This window comes from Centroberyx affinis, unplaced genomic scaffold, assembly GCF_046629955.1.
Source record: "Centroberyx affinis isolate AG114_WGS23_722 - 3 ecotype Tasmania unplaced genomic scaffold, CSIRO-AGI_Caff_v1 ptg003510l_1, whole genome shotgun sequence".
NCBI lineage: Eukaryota > Metazoa > Chordata > Actinopteri > Beryciformes > Berycidae > Centroberyx > Centroberyx affinis.
Window position 1 is genome coordinate 61,259 of NW_027281459.1, and position 14,923 is coordinate 76,181.

At 45.5% G+C, this 14,923-nt stretch overlaps 1 protein-coding gene across 1 annotated transcript in view; it reads right to left on the reverse strand.

The window, feature by feature from the left end:
- Nucleotides 1–14,923, reverse strand: part of LOC139661324 (receptor-type tyrosine-protein phosphatase F-like) — a 120,022-nt gene that overhangs the window by 47,005 nt on the left and 58,094 nt on the right. The window contains exons 8-14 of the mRNA XM_071539765.1: nucleotides 14,528–14,539; nucleotides 10,322–10,591; nucleotides 8,695–9,276; nucleotides 8,167–8,300; nucleotides 7,255–7,399; nucleotides 4,022–4,327; nucleotides 2,974–3,167 (exon numbers count right to left, since the gene is read on the reverse strand). Coding sequence (XP_071395866.1) covers nucleotides 2,974–3,167; nucleotides 4,022–4,327; nucleotides 7,255–7,399; nucleotides 8,167–8,300; nucleotides 8,695–9,276; nucleotides 10,322–10,591; nucleotides 14,528–14,539 — 1,643 coding nt within the window. The remainder of the gene's footprint in view (nucleotides 1–2,973; nucleotides 3,168–4,021; nucleotides 4,328–7,254; nucleotides 7,400–8,166; nucleotides 8,301–8,694; nucleotides 9,277–10,321; nucleotides 10,592–14,527; nucleotides 14,540–14,923) is intronic.

Consider the following 14,923-nt stretch of genomic DNA (forward strand, 5'->3'; position numbering starts at 1 on the left):
CAGAATCGCATGAGTGGTCAAACAAAATGAACCTGGAAAAGTAATGCTGAATGGAGGCAAACTTGTGCAGGAAGGCAAACTTGTGCAGAAAATGTACAGAAGCACATACACTGGCTAATGGCTTTGATCTTTATCATACCATTTTGTGCCTACTTTGAAAAATGTGCATATGAAAAGCATGAGCCGGGAGCTTGCTGTGAGTGTACAGTGATGCAGCAGGCTGTGTGGTGTGGAGTTGCCCACTCAGGTTCAGGCCACTTTGCCCCGATAGAGATATGGTTGGAAAGGGGTCGATAACGTCACACTGTTAGCACGGCCTCTCGTTTAAATTTAGCAGGGAAATGAGGGCACTGTGTGGGCTCCTGCTTGAAAAGAAAAGAGGCGCTTAAACCGCCCACGCACATACAAGCTTACTAGCTCTCCTTCCAGCGTTTCAGCTAGCCCTGAGAGCGGGTGAAGATGAGAGACGGAGAGAGAGTGAGAGTGAGAGTGAGAGAGCGAGAGAGAGAAAGAGAGAAGGGGAGTGGTGATAGTGATTTCGACAAGGATCTCCAATCCAATCAGTCGGCTTAGATATGTGATTGAAGTCTAAGGTGAGAGTGGGGTAGAGTTGTGAGAGCTGTGGAAAATCTGAGCCTGTTTTTCTGTTTTTCCTGGCAGGCTTACTGTGCATCCAATGCAGGTGAAAGGGCTGATATGGAACTGATTTCACAACACCTTACAAAATATTCCTGAGAGAAAAACTACGGGATGGGCCAACAAGGAAGAAAACAGGTTTTTGTCATCAGCAATTACGGGTGTGTGTTTTGGGGATTTGCATGAGTCTAGGGTGAGTCATGAACTCTTCTGAGCCAGCTGGAACGCCTACTACGAGGTTGATCTAAACAGTGGGCAGGTTCGCTCATGTTATCTGCGTTGTTGTTTTTCCACTGAAGTGTTGTTAGGGTATGTGAATGGCAAGATGTGTGAGAAAGGAGGGATTGTCTAAAAGAGGTTGGGCGTACACAGACCGGGGAGCGCCGTAAGGCTCTGCAGACTGTGAGGTCCTTAATGACGTTTGGGCAGGTCCTTGCAGGTTGGCTACTCACCGCTGCCTCACAGAAACTAATCTGTTGAGATGACTCAATCAAGGGTAACCGACCTGCACGCAAGCCTATGGTAATTACTCAACCGGCTTCCAGGGCAGGAAGGGTGGAAAAGGAGGCCGTGAGAAGGAGGGAAGGGGGTTGGGGGGGAGGGAGAAGAGGAGCACATACGAGGAGGGAGGAGAAATTCAGGTTTCGACTAGGGAGGGGATGATGAACTTGAGAGGTGTCCTGGATGCCGAATTGGAACATGAGGTGTGTCCTGGATGCCAAATTGCAGTGTGTCTTTGTGTATGTTGTGTGTACGTGGTGTAAATGAGTCACGGTGAGGCGTCTTGTTGGTACAGGCAGAAGGGTCATGTTCAGTTCACTTTTCATAACCCAAAACAAAGTCATGCTGAACAAGTCGACATGAAGAAAACACTTCCAGGAAGACAAGCTGCCACCATTGTTTTTTCTTCTTCCAGACCAAAGGATGCTGTCCTGGCTGTCACGCACTCTGCTACACAGTCAGATCACAAAAACCTGTCAGCAGCAGCTGCCAGAAACTACTGCTGTATAACAAAGCTGTTGGGCTTGTGCTTGGGAGTGGAGGGGGGACTATTTGGCCAGGTGTGGAGACATGGCCAGGCCATATCAGTCAGGACCTTTCTCACCCATCCTGGGTCATTTAGGGCTTTGTCCAGCCAAGCCTTACCCTATGCTATTTTTATGCTTAGAAAGTGCTATGTAATCTCATGTGAGAGGGGCCACTTGTATGGCATGACACACAAAAGAAATCATTCATTATTCATTTATCATTCAACGCCCTACCAGCAAAAATAGTATTAACAACCTCCTGACATCTTCCACGTCATTTCAATGTGACATTGACAGTGCTTCCACCTCTGTAATGTCAGTGTTAACACAGCGGGGTGTTTGCCAAGGCAAATCAGGGTTAATAGCTCCACTCAAGGGCACAGCAGCAGCGTGCACCGCCTGGGAACTGAACCAGCAACCTGCTGGTCTCCCTAAACGCAGCTGCTAAGCATTTTTCAGCACATGCTGCTCAAAGACACATGCAAGGCTGTTCATAGCTTTAGTAGTGTTCCTCTGGCCAGGGAGCGCTTACTTGTTCAAATGAGATGTTTCTGTCGGGGGCCATCGAGGGTGTGAGCAAACGCGTGTTCACGCAAACGTTACTCCCGGCAAACAATCCAGAGGAGGCATTTAAAAAGCCCCTAGCTGGTCTTTCCTCTCCAAGAGAGAGGGGGGAAAAAAGTGAGAGTGGGGTTTTTTGGTTTTAAGATATTCATGAATCTCTGAATCCCTCTTAAGGATTACAATCTCTCATCCATCTCACAGCGGCGCACAGCTTTGGGCGATTCAGTGCTGCCTGCATTAATGTGTAAGGGGCGGCGTAGGGAAAATAACTCCAATTTATAAACAGGGTAACAAGGCAGTGCATATGTATTAGCGCTAAAACCGCAAAAAGAGGTGCATCGATTCTGCTAAGCCCCATCCCAGTGTAATACATACATAAAATATTTAATAGCTATTAGAATTAGCATGGATCTTGTTACAGCTGCTAATCCCAAACTGAGGGGAGCCACTGACGGCAAATGTCACATGTTAAGAGAGGGACAGGAGGAGGGTGGAGACAAAGAGAAAAATTGGGGGGGGATCATGCAGCTTGACAGAGGGATTACTATAGAAAAAAATGGACAAATTCCGTGTATGTCACCAGGGATGGGGGAAATGAAGCGTGAATTCTGAGAATGAGGAGGAAATGGGGGAAAGAGAAAATGAAGGATGGGGAAAGGAAAAAACACGGGAAATGAAAATAAGACAGCCAGAGAGACAGAAAGAGAGACAGATGAAGAGGGATGAAAAAGACATCGTCCAGTACCTGAGCCTCTGGCAGAGCCACATCCATGATGTTGGGCTGGCCTCGCGGCTCGCCGTTCTCAAGGCGGGAGAAGATGACCTGGTAGCCTCGGATCTGGCCGTGCTGCTTGCCCTGCAGCGGGGGCTTCCAGGTGACCCGGATGGCTGTCGAATTCACTGCCTCAACCTCCAGTTTCCTCGGGGGTGCGCCTGGCACTGGACACCCAGAAAAAAGGAGGTAGGGAAGGGGGGACAGAGAGAGAGAGAGAGACAGAGAGAGGGAGGGAAGAGGTAGAGTTAAAACATGCTGAGCAAGTGATTTTCCTCAGTTCACTGTGTTTTGTGATGAGGAGCCAAAAACTATCAAAATAATGACTCTTGAGTTTTTTATAGACTCGGGAGCTCTGGAGAAGGAAGTGATACTAGGATTGGCTATGAGTCAAAATCTATTCACTTCAGACCTTCTATGTCTACTGTGTCCCCAAAACACCCTATGCGGGACAGCATGTGGTCTAGCGTTGTCTGTAATGCCCCTAATTCCGGTATGAAATTAGCTGTGTTGCGGCAAACTTCAAACACATTAATTATAGACGACTCCCTCTTAGGAGCAGCCGCTCTCTATCACACTGCAAACAAAAGAGGAACAAGTGAGGAAAAGTGGGAAGAGCAATAGAAAGGAGAGAGGGAGTTCTGCTCCACTTCTCCATGCATAGAGTGAGCTGGGTGTGAACTGTGGATGAGGACAGAATAGAAGGAAGAAAATACGAAGACATTAAAAGAGAAGTGAAAAAGGGAGAAAGTGGTGCATAGAGTGGGCCCAGGAGGTGATGAGCCTTAACCTGCCAAGGTAAGTCTCAAAGTTATAGAGGAAAACAAGCCAGAGAGAGGAAAAAAAGGCAACCACTACCATTGCCTCATTAACTCTTAATTGATCAAACAGGACACAGAGAGAGGTGCAGTAGAAACAGTGTCAGTTGAAATGAGTGGAAGGAAACAGTGAGGAGCAGCCCCAAGCAACAGAGCTGAGAAGGGTCTTAGAGCACTCCGCTTCGGGGGAGTTGTCAACCTACCATCCTCTTTGGTTTTGATCCGCACCGGGGCACTCTCAGGGCCTGGGCCCACGTCAGTGTGTGCCCTCACCCACACCTGATACTCGGTCCACTTCTCCAGGCCCTCCAGCACGTAGCTGGAGGCGTCCGCACCGATGCCCGTCACCACATGGCGCTCCGTATCCTCTCCGGCCATGGCCTGGTAGCAGACTGTGTAGCGCACGATGGCGCCGTGGCGGCTAGCGGCGGGCGGCGCCACCCAACTCACCTTGAGGCTGGTGGAGGTCAGGCTGACCAGATGCACCTCCTGAGGGGGGGCGGACGGGGCTGCAGGGGGGGGGAGCACAACCACACGAAGGAGGGGCACGGATCAAGCAAACAAATAAAAAAAAAAAAGAAACCACAAGCAAACACAAGGTAAAACAAGATGCTGCCTCTGGACTGAGAGACTGGCCACGACATTGTAGTACCAGGCTTCCTCTGAAGCTCTGAAGCTGTTTGGCACCAGATTTATGTGAGAGACCACAAAACTTGGGGGTGGGGTGAACAGAATATAAAATGTGCCAAAATTTTACAAGGCTTACTTGTGATTTTGTATTTTTTTCCTATCTACCCTCTCTTGCTGCCTCTTGCAGTATGTACAGGGGGCGATAAAATGGCCATAGATGTGCGACTGTGTGAACAAGTGCTTGACAGTGTTGACTGGTGTTCGCACATTGATGCAGAAGCTCTGGGCTTGATAACAGTGTTTGTCAGGCTCTGTTCAGAGCAGCAGCTGAGATACACTGGGCTCTGTCTGAACACACACATACGCACATAGCTTTACACCATATAGGACAAATCCACACAAGAGGAAGACAGACACTTCCAAAATTGGACTGCATCAACAGCATATTATTCACTGCATGGTGCTCTTTTATTAACTCTTTGATGCATAACTCTCTGGAACCTACAAATTTACATAATGGGGATCTAGGTTCTAGAGACTTATGCATCTATGGGTTAAAAAAAGAGCATATATATATATATATACAGTATATACATATGATTCCTTTTCCAGGTTATCATTATTATTATTATTATTATTCCAGGCCAAGTATTAGGTCTCTGCACAAGGCACAAGGCAAATCCAATGTGCTTCACATAAAACAGAAAATACATAAATACTCTCCTAAGCCAACTTGCGCAGGGTCACATTTATATCTATCCCCATTTATTGCTATACAAATTTTTCAAATATTTCAGCCAAAAGCTGAAATTCCCATAGAAAATGCATGCCTTTTTGACCCCTTTTATATATAATAGGGTTAACTAGAAAAGTATGTAGTGTGCTAGTAATATAAGAGTAAATGGGTACTGGCAAAGAAAAAAGCTTTGGTATGCTATATTATATTTGTGTAGTAGTAGCATCATAGAAAAGATACAGTTTAACTAACATGCGAAGAAGATTGGATATGTACTTTGTTGGCAAACATGCAAAGTAACATAAAAACATGTTTGAACAAAGAATCAAGTTGCCAGTCAAACTTGGTTATATTCTGTCCACCACACCCTGTTTTGCTTTTTTCATCACCAACTCCTCAGCCATTTGCATCTGCATCTGTAAAAACACATATACTGTATATATATGAACTGTGTAAAAACACAGTTCATACAACTCGTCCATTTGGAGTGGATAATCTCTAGCTACCCCTCTCTAGTGATTTACATGTGTTGTAAATTAAGTAAAAATTAAGTATTACAACTGCAATGTTAGTAAGTGCCCAAGTGGGTTCTGGAAAGGAAATATCTCATCCAGTTTTTGAGATTCCTTACGATCAGTTAGGGAGGTACACACTCCGCAAGAAATATAAAATCAATTGCCGCAGTTTAAACAAACAAAACAAAAATCAAGGTTAAACTCTCAAAAGTCCAGAGGTAAAAATAGAAAACCAATAACCTAGAACAACACAGAAAACAAACACAATAGCATTCATACATTACATTTCATGCATCTAACTCAAACATTAACTTAATCAACGCTACACAAAAAAGCCTCTTCAAGGGAGAAGAAAATGAAACAAGGGAAGAAAATTCAAAGCAACGTCTTCTTACAAAAGCATGCCCATGAAATGTATTTTTTAATAAGCAGAGCAATGAACAGTACGAAGTAATCCAGCCGTTTTGAGCTCAAATATGAATCCAATGAATGAGTGCCAGGACATGAAACTCCACTCTTCCAAAACATTAGACTTAACAAAATGGAAGTGACTCTCACCAGGTGGTTCCTGATCCACCAGAAAGTGGACAGAGAAACTACAAAGGCCTGACGACACCAGAGACACACAAAAAAAAGGTGACGGGCTGAATCAAAACAATGCCCGGGATTTACAAAATAGGATCTGATGTTGAGGTCCGGATAAAAAAACAGAACCGCCAAAAGATCAAAGTCAAGGTGTGTGAGGAGAGGATGACACCACGGGAAATCCATTTGCCTCGGAGGCAACGAGAGAGAGAGAGCCAGAGTGGGTCTAAAATGGAAGATGAGATTAGAGAGGGAGAAGATAAAGTAGCTCCCTCTGCCTCTCCTCCCTAACGTAACTGTTGATTCGCAGTTGTTTTGATCAGTTACTTGTTACTTATACGTTTGTCTAATGCCAACCTTAGCTGAGGGTAAAGCGGCACGCACCTTTCAAACGCTGTCATGTTCTACAAGTCCTAAAATGAGCGAAACAGTTGTAGAGCTGAATTATACTAGAGAATATAAACAGGAACAAATAATGAATACCGCTCGGGCCGTGTTCATTGCTCTGGCTCTTAAAAAACACAAACAACAAACTAATATTAGATGTAAAGACACATAATAATATGGGGCAGAATAACACAGCACGGCTCACAAATGCGGGAGCAAGTCACATTAAACGTACCTTTGACACTGAACACACGGCCTGCCCTCAGTTAGAAGGACAGGAGGGTTAGTGCTGGTGACAGAGGGGTGGTAGGGGAAGCGTGATGCTGACCGGGACGGCTGCACTGTCAGCATTTATGTCAGAGTGGTTGTGCTGAAATCGACTTGACGTTCGAGTTGCCCACACCGTCTGCTTTAAGCTCGAGAAAACCCAACTTTATCCTGTACTGAAAACCTACGACCTAAACCTGTATTGACGGGCCGTGGGCAACTGTTACTCTACCAAATTCTTCATCATTGGTTAGTGGACAAGGAGGAGATAAGACAGATGAGGGAGACGAGAGAAAAGAGAGAGTGGTGGACTTACTCGATTGGGCGGTGCGAGCCTCTATGGGTTGGGTGTAGACGCCTAAGCCCATGTCAGAACGGGCTGCCAGGGAGAAGCGGTACAGCGTGTCAGGCTTCAGACCCTCCACGGCGTAGGAGCCCACTGGGTTAAAGGTCACATGGATCTGAGGGGGGCAGGAAAACATGAAATCAGAGTTAGAGGGACAGAAGCCGCTGAATTACATCAAGGGCGTTTACACAGGTGTCTTTGAGTCGTGAGCAATAAGGATAGTATTTGTCGCATTGATAAAACATGGAAGGATTAATCTTCAGCTGCAGGCTAAATGCCCAAGCTGCAGTTTCTCCATCCCAAATGCATACAAAGTAGAGAATATAGCCAAACTTCCACCACAAACTTTGAGGACAACCTGTTCCAAAAACATATTGATTGAAGGAGAATAACTCCTCAGGCCCAAAACGGGTCCAGCAGAGGTGATTGCACGGCCATGATATTGAGAGGCAAGACAGAATAACTGTGCTGTCTGTTAGTACAGTAAATCTTTCTCGTCAGCTGGGGAGCTGACTGCATTACTACAACACCATTGCTTCAGCCGAGGCATCCCATTCAGAGAAATTGCATCATAAAGAACAAGATTCATTTGTCTGCAATCTCACAGTAGAGGATGTGAAACTGTGTGAGAAATAGATAGAATGGCGGATAGATGGATAGATAGATAGATAGATAGATAGATAGATAGATAGATTCATACATATATACATACATAGTTAGAGAGCTAGATATATAGCAGAAGAGAGACAGCACATGAGAGAGAGCAAGAAAGAGAAAGAGTGGGAGTGAGAGAGAGACAGAAAGAGAACTAGGTGAGGCCAGCTGTGCGGTAGAAGAAAATCAGGTCATGAAATAGTTATAACTTCATGTTGTTATTCCAACCTTGTTGTCAGAGTTGGCCTCCCAGTACTGCAGCTCATATTTAGTGATGGGCTCCTGAACGGGCCACAGCCATGTTAGCATGATGCGGGTGTCCAGCTCAGCTTCAGCCTCGAAGCTGGACGGCTGGGCAGGGACTGGGTACAGAGGGGCGAGGGGACACAAGGACAGAAGTTGAGGAATTAAATGAGAGAGCAAGATCACAGATCTGACTGTATGGGAGTCTTTTTGCACACATACACAAACACCCACATGTGCCCTTCCACACATACACAACATGCACATCGTACATATTTTTATTACAATACTTCTGAGGACCACAGCTAGGACAACGGCTCACTCTAAACTTATACATGCCTAACATTACCCACTAACTGCAATCTGCAATAATACTGAACCCATCCCGTAACCCTAAAAGTGGCCCTTGTACAACTGAAGATAAACAAAATGTGAAATTTCCTGATTTCCCTGTCCTGTCCTGGGGTCACAGACACACACACACAGATCCACACACAGTGGTTTGTTGCTCACCTCCCTGCTGGGTTTTGACTTGCAGGACGTCAGATGGTGGCCCGTCACCCACGGAGGTGAAGCCAAGCACCCTGAGGCTGTAGGTGATGTTGATAGTCAGGCCCGAGATGGTGGTCAGCCTGCTGTCGTCTGTGTTGTGTTTCTGCCAGGCGCTGAGCGGAGCCGTCAGGTCCGAGCTGTAGTAGACCCGGTAGCCCCTGATTTGTCCGTTTGGTTCCTCGGGCGGTTCCCACTGGACCAGCATGGTGCTGGCGCTCAGCATGCGCGCTTGGACGTGCAGAGGCGGCGAGGACGGGGCCTGTTCGCCGGTGCGCGTCTCCACTGGGTCGCTGGGCGGCCCGCGGCCAATGTTGTTGACGGCCATTACACGGAACTCGTACTCAGAGTACGGGCTGAGGCCGCCAATGCTGTAACGGGTGGTGGCCACGCCGTCCACTTCCTGGAAACCATTGTCTGACACCTTGGCTCTGTACTGAATCATGTAGTAGGAGACGGGTTCAGGGTTCCCAGAATCCCAGGTGAGAGTCACACTGGTGGCCGTGGTCTCCGTCACGATGAGGGAGGTGGGGGGCTTTGGCAAGGCTGAGGAGGGAGAGGCAGGACTTCAATATCAGGAACAGTCATCGGGGAGTCGTAGTTGATACAAGGAAAATTGGACTGTCTGGCACATCTGATAGAATAATTCTTAAAATGCAGGTATATTACAGAAAAATTCAGCTCTCGTGGAGAATAACATGATTGGTAACCCTCACTGAAAGCCACGGCACTGAAATGATTGAGTCTTTCATAGGCCAATACAAATAGTACATTGTCATTTTGCGTTTTTAAAACCGGCCTGGCCATTAAAACCGGCCCGGCCATTATTGACAATAAGAGAAAATTGCAAGAGTGGTTCCTATTGAGAGTGAATGACAAATACAAACAAAGCAGAGGGTCTCCATTATGGCTGTCTTGAAAAAGGGGTCTGCATCGCTGTGGTTCATCTAAATGACTGTGACATTCTGGGTATCGATCAGCTAAGTGGAAAGTGGGATCAATACAGACAACAACTGATAATAGAGGCTGTGAAGGCAGACACGCACACACACATACACTCACATAGCTGCATCCAAACAGGTGGGCAGAGCTACATTCATGTGAACACTCACACATACACACAAACAGGGACAATGGACATGCAGACACACACACACAAACACACACACACACACACAAAGTCCAGACGCTGATGCTCATTGACGCAGAGCACAAAGAGTCAGCAAACAGCAGTAGACTTTCATTTTTACCTCCCAATATCCACAAAAACCACAGGCTGCTTCCCCGGGACACCCACGATTATGCAGCAGAAGTTCCAGAGGTCATTTGAAAGTGGTTTACTCTGTTTTGTAACATCTGATTATCGGCATGTGAATCCGGGGATGACTCAAATCAACAGCAGAGGTCAGATCATTGCAGCAATGACCTCACTCTTTAGTTTTATTTTGTTAAAGTTAATTTTTATGGTATTTCTGCACTATTGGATAAAGTACAGCAGGGAGGGACAGGAAGGATAAAAGAAAGCATGTGCTGATCAGATTACAGATTTATGTGTAAAGACTGACATTTTGGATCAACCATAAGCTCTCACCTTTGACGGTGACCTGGGCTGTGGACTCGATCATGCCCAGCGAAGAGATGGCCACGCAGGTGTAGTTGGCTGACTCGCGGATGTTGGTGACCTCCAGCACGTTGCGGCCCACCGGCATTTCCTCCTCCTTGGTCAGCTCCACCAGGCCCATCATCCACTTGACGTAGGGCATGGGCGAGCCCACTGCCACGCATGTCAGATTGACGCTGCCGCCCGGCATCACCTCGTGGTTGGTGGGCGGGATGGAGAATCTGGGCGGGACGCGCCGCACTATCGGGAAGGAGAGGAAAAGGAGGAGGAGAGAGAGAAGTGAATGGGTAGGATATGAAAGGTGAATAGGATAGGTTGAGTTTTTGTACATTGATGAATGGCCTTGCCCGATACAACAACACACGGCTAAGAGCTAGCCCAGAAAAGCTAGTAGAATGGAGGGCTGATCACTTTTGTCCGAATGTGCAGGCATGCACAATAGGAATAATAGGTCTGTCACAGAATGGCTCTGGAAATTCACAAGAAAACTTTGAGGGGGTGTGTTTTATCCTCTTGCCCACAAAAGGGAATATAATAAAAAAAATAGCCCAGTTTTTGCTGGAGACTGTGTCTGGCCCTCTTTTGTCAGAGTGTCAAATGGTGGTGAGAGTTGCATCATTGAGGGACCCTGTGGAGATGGCATTGTTTGATTCCTCCTCCCGCTCTCTCTCTGTCTCTCTCTGGTTCCTTCTGCTCAGCCTGTCTTTCTCACTCTGTCTTTCTCTCCCTCTCTTTGTGTGGCTCTGATATGCAGATAGGCTGACATTAAAAAGGGGTTCCCATGGAGACGAGAAGGGCCCGTTGACGTCGCTAGGGAAAAGGCAAGCGCCGATGCAGAGGCTCGACGCAATACTGAAAAGCTGGCCCAGAATAAACAGGCAGCCAGCATTTACATGCAACTTGTTTTCTATCTAAATAAAGATATACAAGAAATTCTTGCCATATTTACACACTTCAGATCTTTTCTCAGTAACTTTTGGCTACCACAGGAAACTTGTCTGTTTGACATGGTAAAGAAAAACTAACTTGACAGTGTGACGTTAACATCCATCATTGTCAAATCTGTTACATTTTTGACATGCTGAACATTACCATAGCACACTTTGAGCAGAATGTAGGAAGGTAGAGCTCTGACTTCTTTAACCTTGCTTATGGAGACAGAGAAGCCAAGCCAAACATTTTGTTCCCTAGTGAGGACCCATTATTGCTATCCCGCTACTGCTGGTCATATGTATTCAAAACACTAAGGCATGAAACTATCCCTGCAGAATTTATACTGCTTGTTTCCCCTAATGCACTACAACGTCTCTGTGTCTCCCTGGAAGAAAAAAAGCCTCTGACTGTAATTGCTCTTTTGCACCGGTCCCCATGAAAATGGATTTTCAAATGTGACTCCCCCTCCACCTACCCCCCCCTCTCCCTCCCTCCCTCACCCCTCCCTCCCCGTTCTAATTTGAACCGGAACGTCGTTACAGCCATGCTTGTTATTCCCCTCATTATGTGGTGAAATGGAAAAACACAAAAGCACCTTTTGAGATTCCAGTCAGGAAAAGACTGGTTCTCTGGACCACACTATAATTAGGGGGACCTGGTCCACACTCTTCTGAATTTTCCCAATATTGAGGTGCTGTATGTAGACCTGCTGTTTGTTTATTGATGCTATCCTCTGGGCTTTAACCATTTGTCTCAATATCTCATACAGTAACATTGAGAAGAGAGTTTGGTACGAGCAGTAGACACAGCACAATTCCATGTGGAGGAGGTAAGAGATCTTGGAGACTACAATCTGGAGCCACAAAAGACACTGAGACACTTTTTGGCATTTGCTTGTTTGAATTTGCTTTTACAGCCTTTCTAAAAAGGACTCATAAATATAAAAGGACTCATAATAACACATAAATTGAAACTCATGCATGTATTTCAAAAGGACTCTTGAACTTTTCACAAGAATGTATATCATTGCAAATAATTCAATCTAACACAGGAAAAAGGTTTAAGGCGGGCTGAGTAATAATGATATCACCTGTGATAATAATAATAATGATCTTTATTATCTTTAATCATTTAAAAAAAAAAAAAAACGTTTACAAACTGCTTCAACAGTCATATTAAAGCAAACACCATACTTGTCAAATAAATTAAAGAAACAAGAAACAAGAAACAAACAAGAAGGTACTACTTCATAGTGGTGTGTATGTACAGGGTCAAAGCTACAAACATTAAAAAAAAATGTGCTGGAACGGACCGTCCAGAGGGGTTTACAATAGCCATGACATCTAGCCTTTGAGGTTCATGGGCAGAAGGCTGGTCACCCTTTTACATGCAAAGACCGGACACGCCGGATAGTGTTACCAGCCTGGGAGCAGGATTACATTCTCAAGCAAAGCATGCATTGGTGCAAAGGGAAGATATGGGATGACTACCAAGCCTTAATGCACTGGGGAAGAAGATAAAGGAGCAACTTGGTCTAATTTTCTCAGATAAATGACTGTACATCTGATTTCCAGTATGACTAAAGCGCGACAGACTCTGAGAATTTCTTGGAGTCTTTGAAGGAAAAAACTGTTAAAACTGTAAAACTGTACTTATGTGGAGGACCACCTGCGCCTCCTGACACAACAGTAATATTCTGGAAAGGTAGCTATTTTGTGCAACATGCTTAGAAAAAAGAGAGACTTGTGAGAAGCAGGCCCAATGTAAGACCATTAAGCTCAGAGTATCTGTTACTCTGTCATGATTTCAAAGACTAAACAGTGCTAAGAGCAGTCCGTCAATGGTGCCTGTGTATATTGAACACTTAATGTTGTGAATAATTCATGGCGTGCGGTTAAGTTTGGAGAGGTGCTGTGGAACAAAATGACTAGAGGGCAGGTAATTGTTATCGATTCCCCCGAAGCCTCTCTCCTGTTGAGAGCGGCTTGGAGAGACGGGCTCCGGGACTCTATCAAAACCACAAAATAAGCCCTGTCTCCGCTCTGCCTGCCTGCTTGCTGGATACCTATAAATTTAACTGCCTTGACAAAGTGCCCGAGGATAGCAGAACCTGTTCAGTCAATCAATATCGGTGCAAACTGGCAGAGAGTCAGCGGGTTCCCGGGCTTCCTGGCAGCACCATTGGGCTACCATGATGGCTGATCATACCCTGTCAGCACACTGCCAACTTCAGTATGCTATAGGTCAACTCTTCCCATAGAAATGCTCTTGGTGGTTCAGATGGTATCAGGGAAGAGATTTCCTAAACACTATAGCTATTTTGGGCAAAAAGAAAAAACCTTACTCCAATGTCATCATTCATTATCTCTAAAATACAGAGTTTCCAGTCTATAAAAGTGGGGATCAAGGATCAAATCTACTACAATCCATAATTAATACATTTGTTTCAAATCATTTTGTAAGAGTAGATTTTTTTTTTCAAAACAATATGGATTCCTCATTTTGGATTTCCATGTGTGGATCTAAAAGTCACGCAATGTCACGTTATTTACTTTGTTACTGTGGGGCGTCCTGCTGCAATATCACCTGCATGGGGAAGGGTCTGTCTCTCCTCTAGATAGGCTAACATGTGCCTATCACACCAGTCTCCAGGTAGAGGATGCCCGTGGTGGTAAAACAGACGTAATCCCCCGTGAACGGCTTTGTCAGTTCTGATACCCATGTCCCTCAACGGGGGAGCTGGGGTGTTACTGCCTAAATACCTGTCAAATCCTGTTGCCACCTGAATACCTGAGTAATCCATCGCACGACTCTGATGTGTGCCTTGTGTGCATGGAGGCAGATGCAAAGTTAGTGGGTGAAAGCAGCTATGGCTTACAGTGGGTGTGGTTGACAGTGACAATATGGGAGCGGTTGGAAAGCATGCATATATAGCTAGGTAACCATAAACATTGATATGATAATGACTTCGGCCAACTGTACAGGTCCTCCTTGTGTGTGTTGGCAAGGTTAAACAATGGTATGTTGTGGGGAGTGGCGTTGGAAGGCATGCAAGCACTAAGCAGGGATCCATGCAAGCAAGCAGAGAAAATTACACTTTGAGAACATGGTGGATTGGGGTGGGGTGTGCTGTTTTATTTTTCAGGGAGGGGACGGCAGTGGCTTTGTCAGAAGGGTTAGTAGGGCCGGTTCGCCCTACCTAAAATCTGCAGCAAAAGTGGCTTAAAAGAGAAAATGACCAACCTTCCCGCTGATCTGTTTGCGGATGGAGTGATGATGATGGAGGTGAGCGACGGAATGAAGAGATACAAAATGGAGAGGAAGACAACACAGTGAAACAGAACAGTGTTTCCGTAGACACAGTGGAGGTTAGTGACTAGAGCTGCAACGATTAATCAGTTAATCGATTAGTTGTCAACTATTAAATTAATCGGCAACTATTTTGATAATCGATTAATCGGTTTGAGTTTTTAAGAAAAATAAGTCAAAATTCTCTGATTCCAGCTTCTTAAATGTGAATATTTTCTGGTTTCTTTACTCCTCTATGACAGTAAACTGAATATCTTTGGGTTGTGGACAAAACAAGACATTTGAGGACGTCATCTTGGGCTTTGGGAAACACTGATCGACATTTTTCAC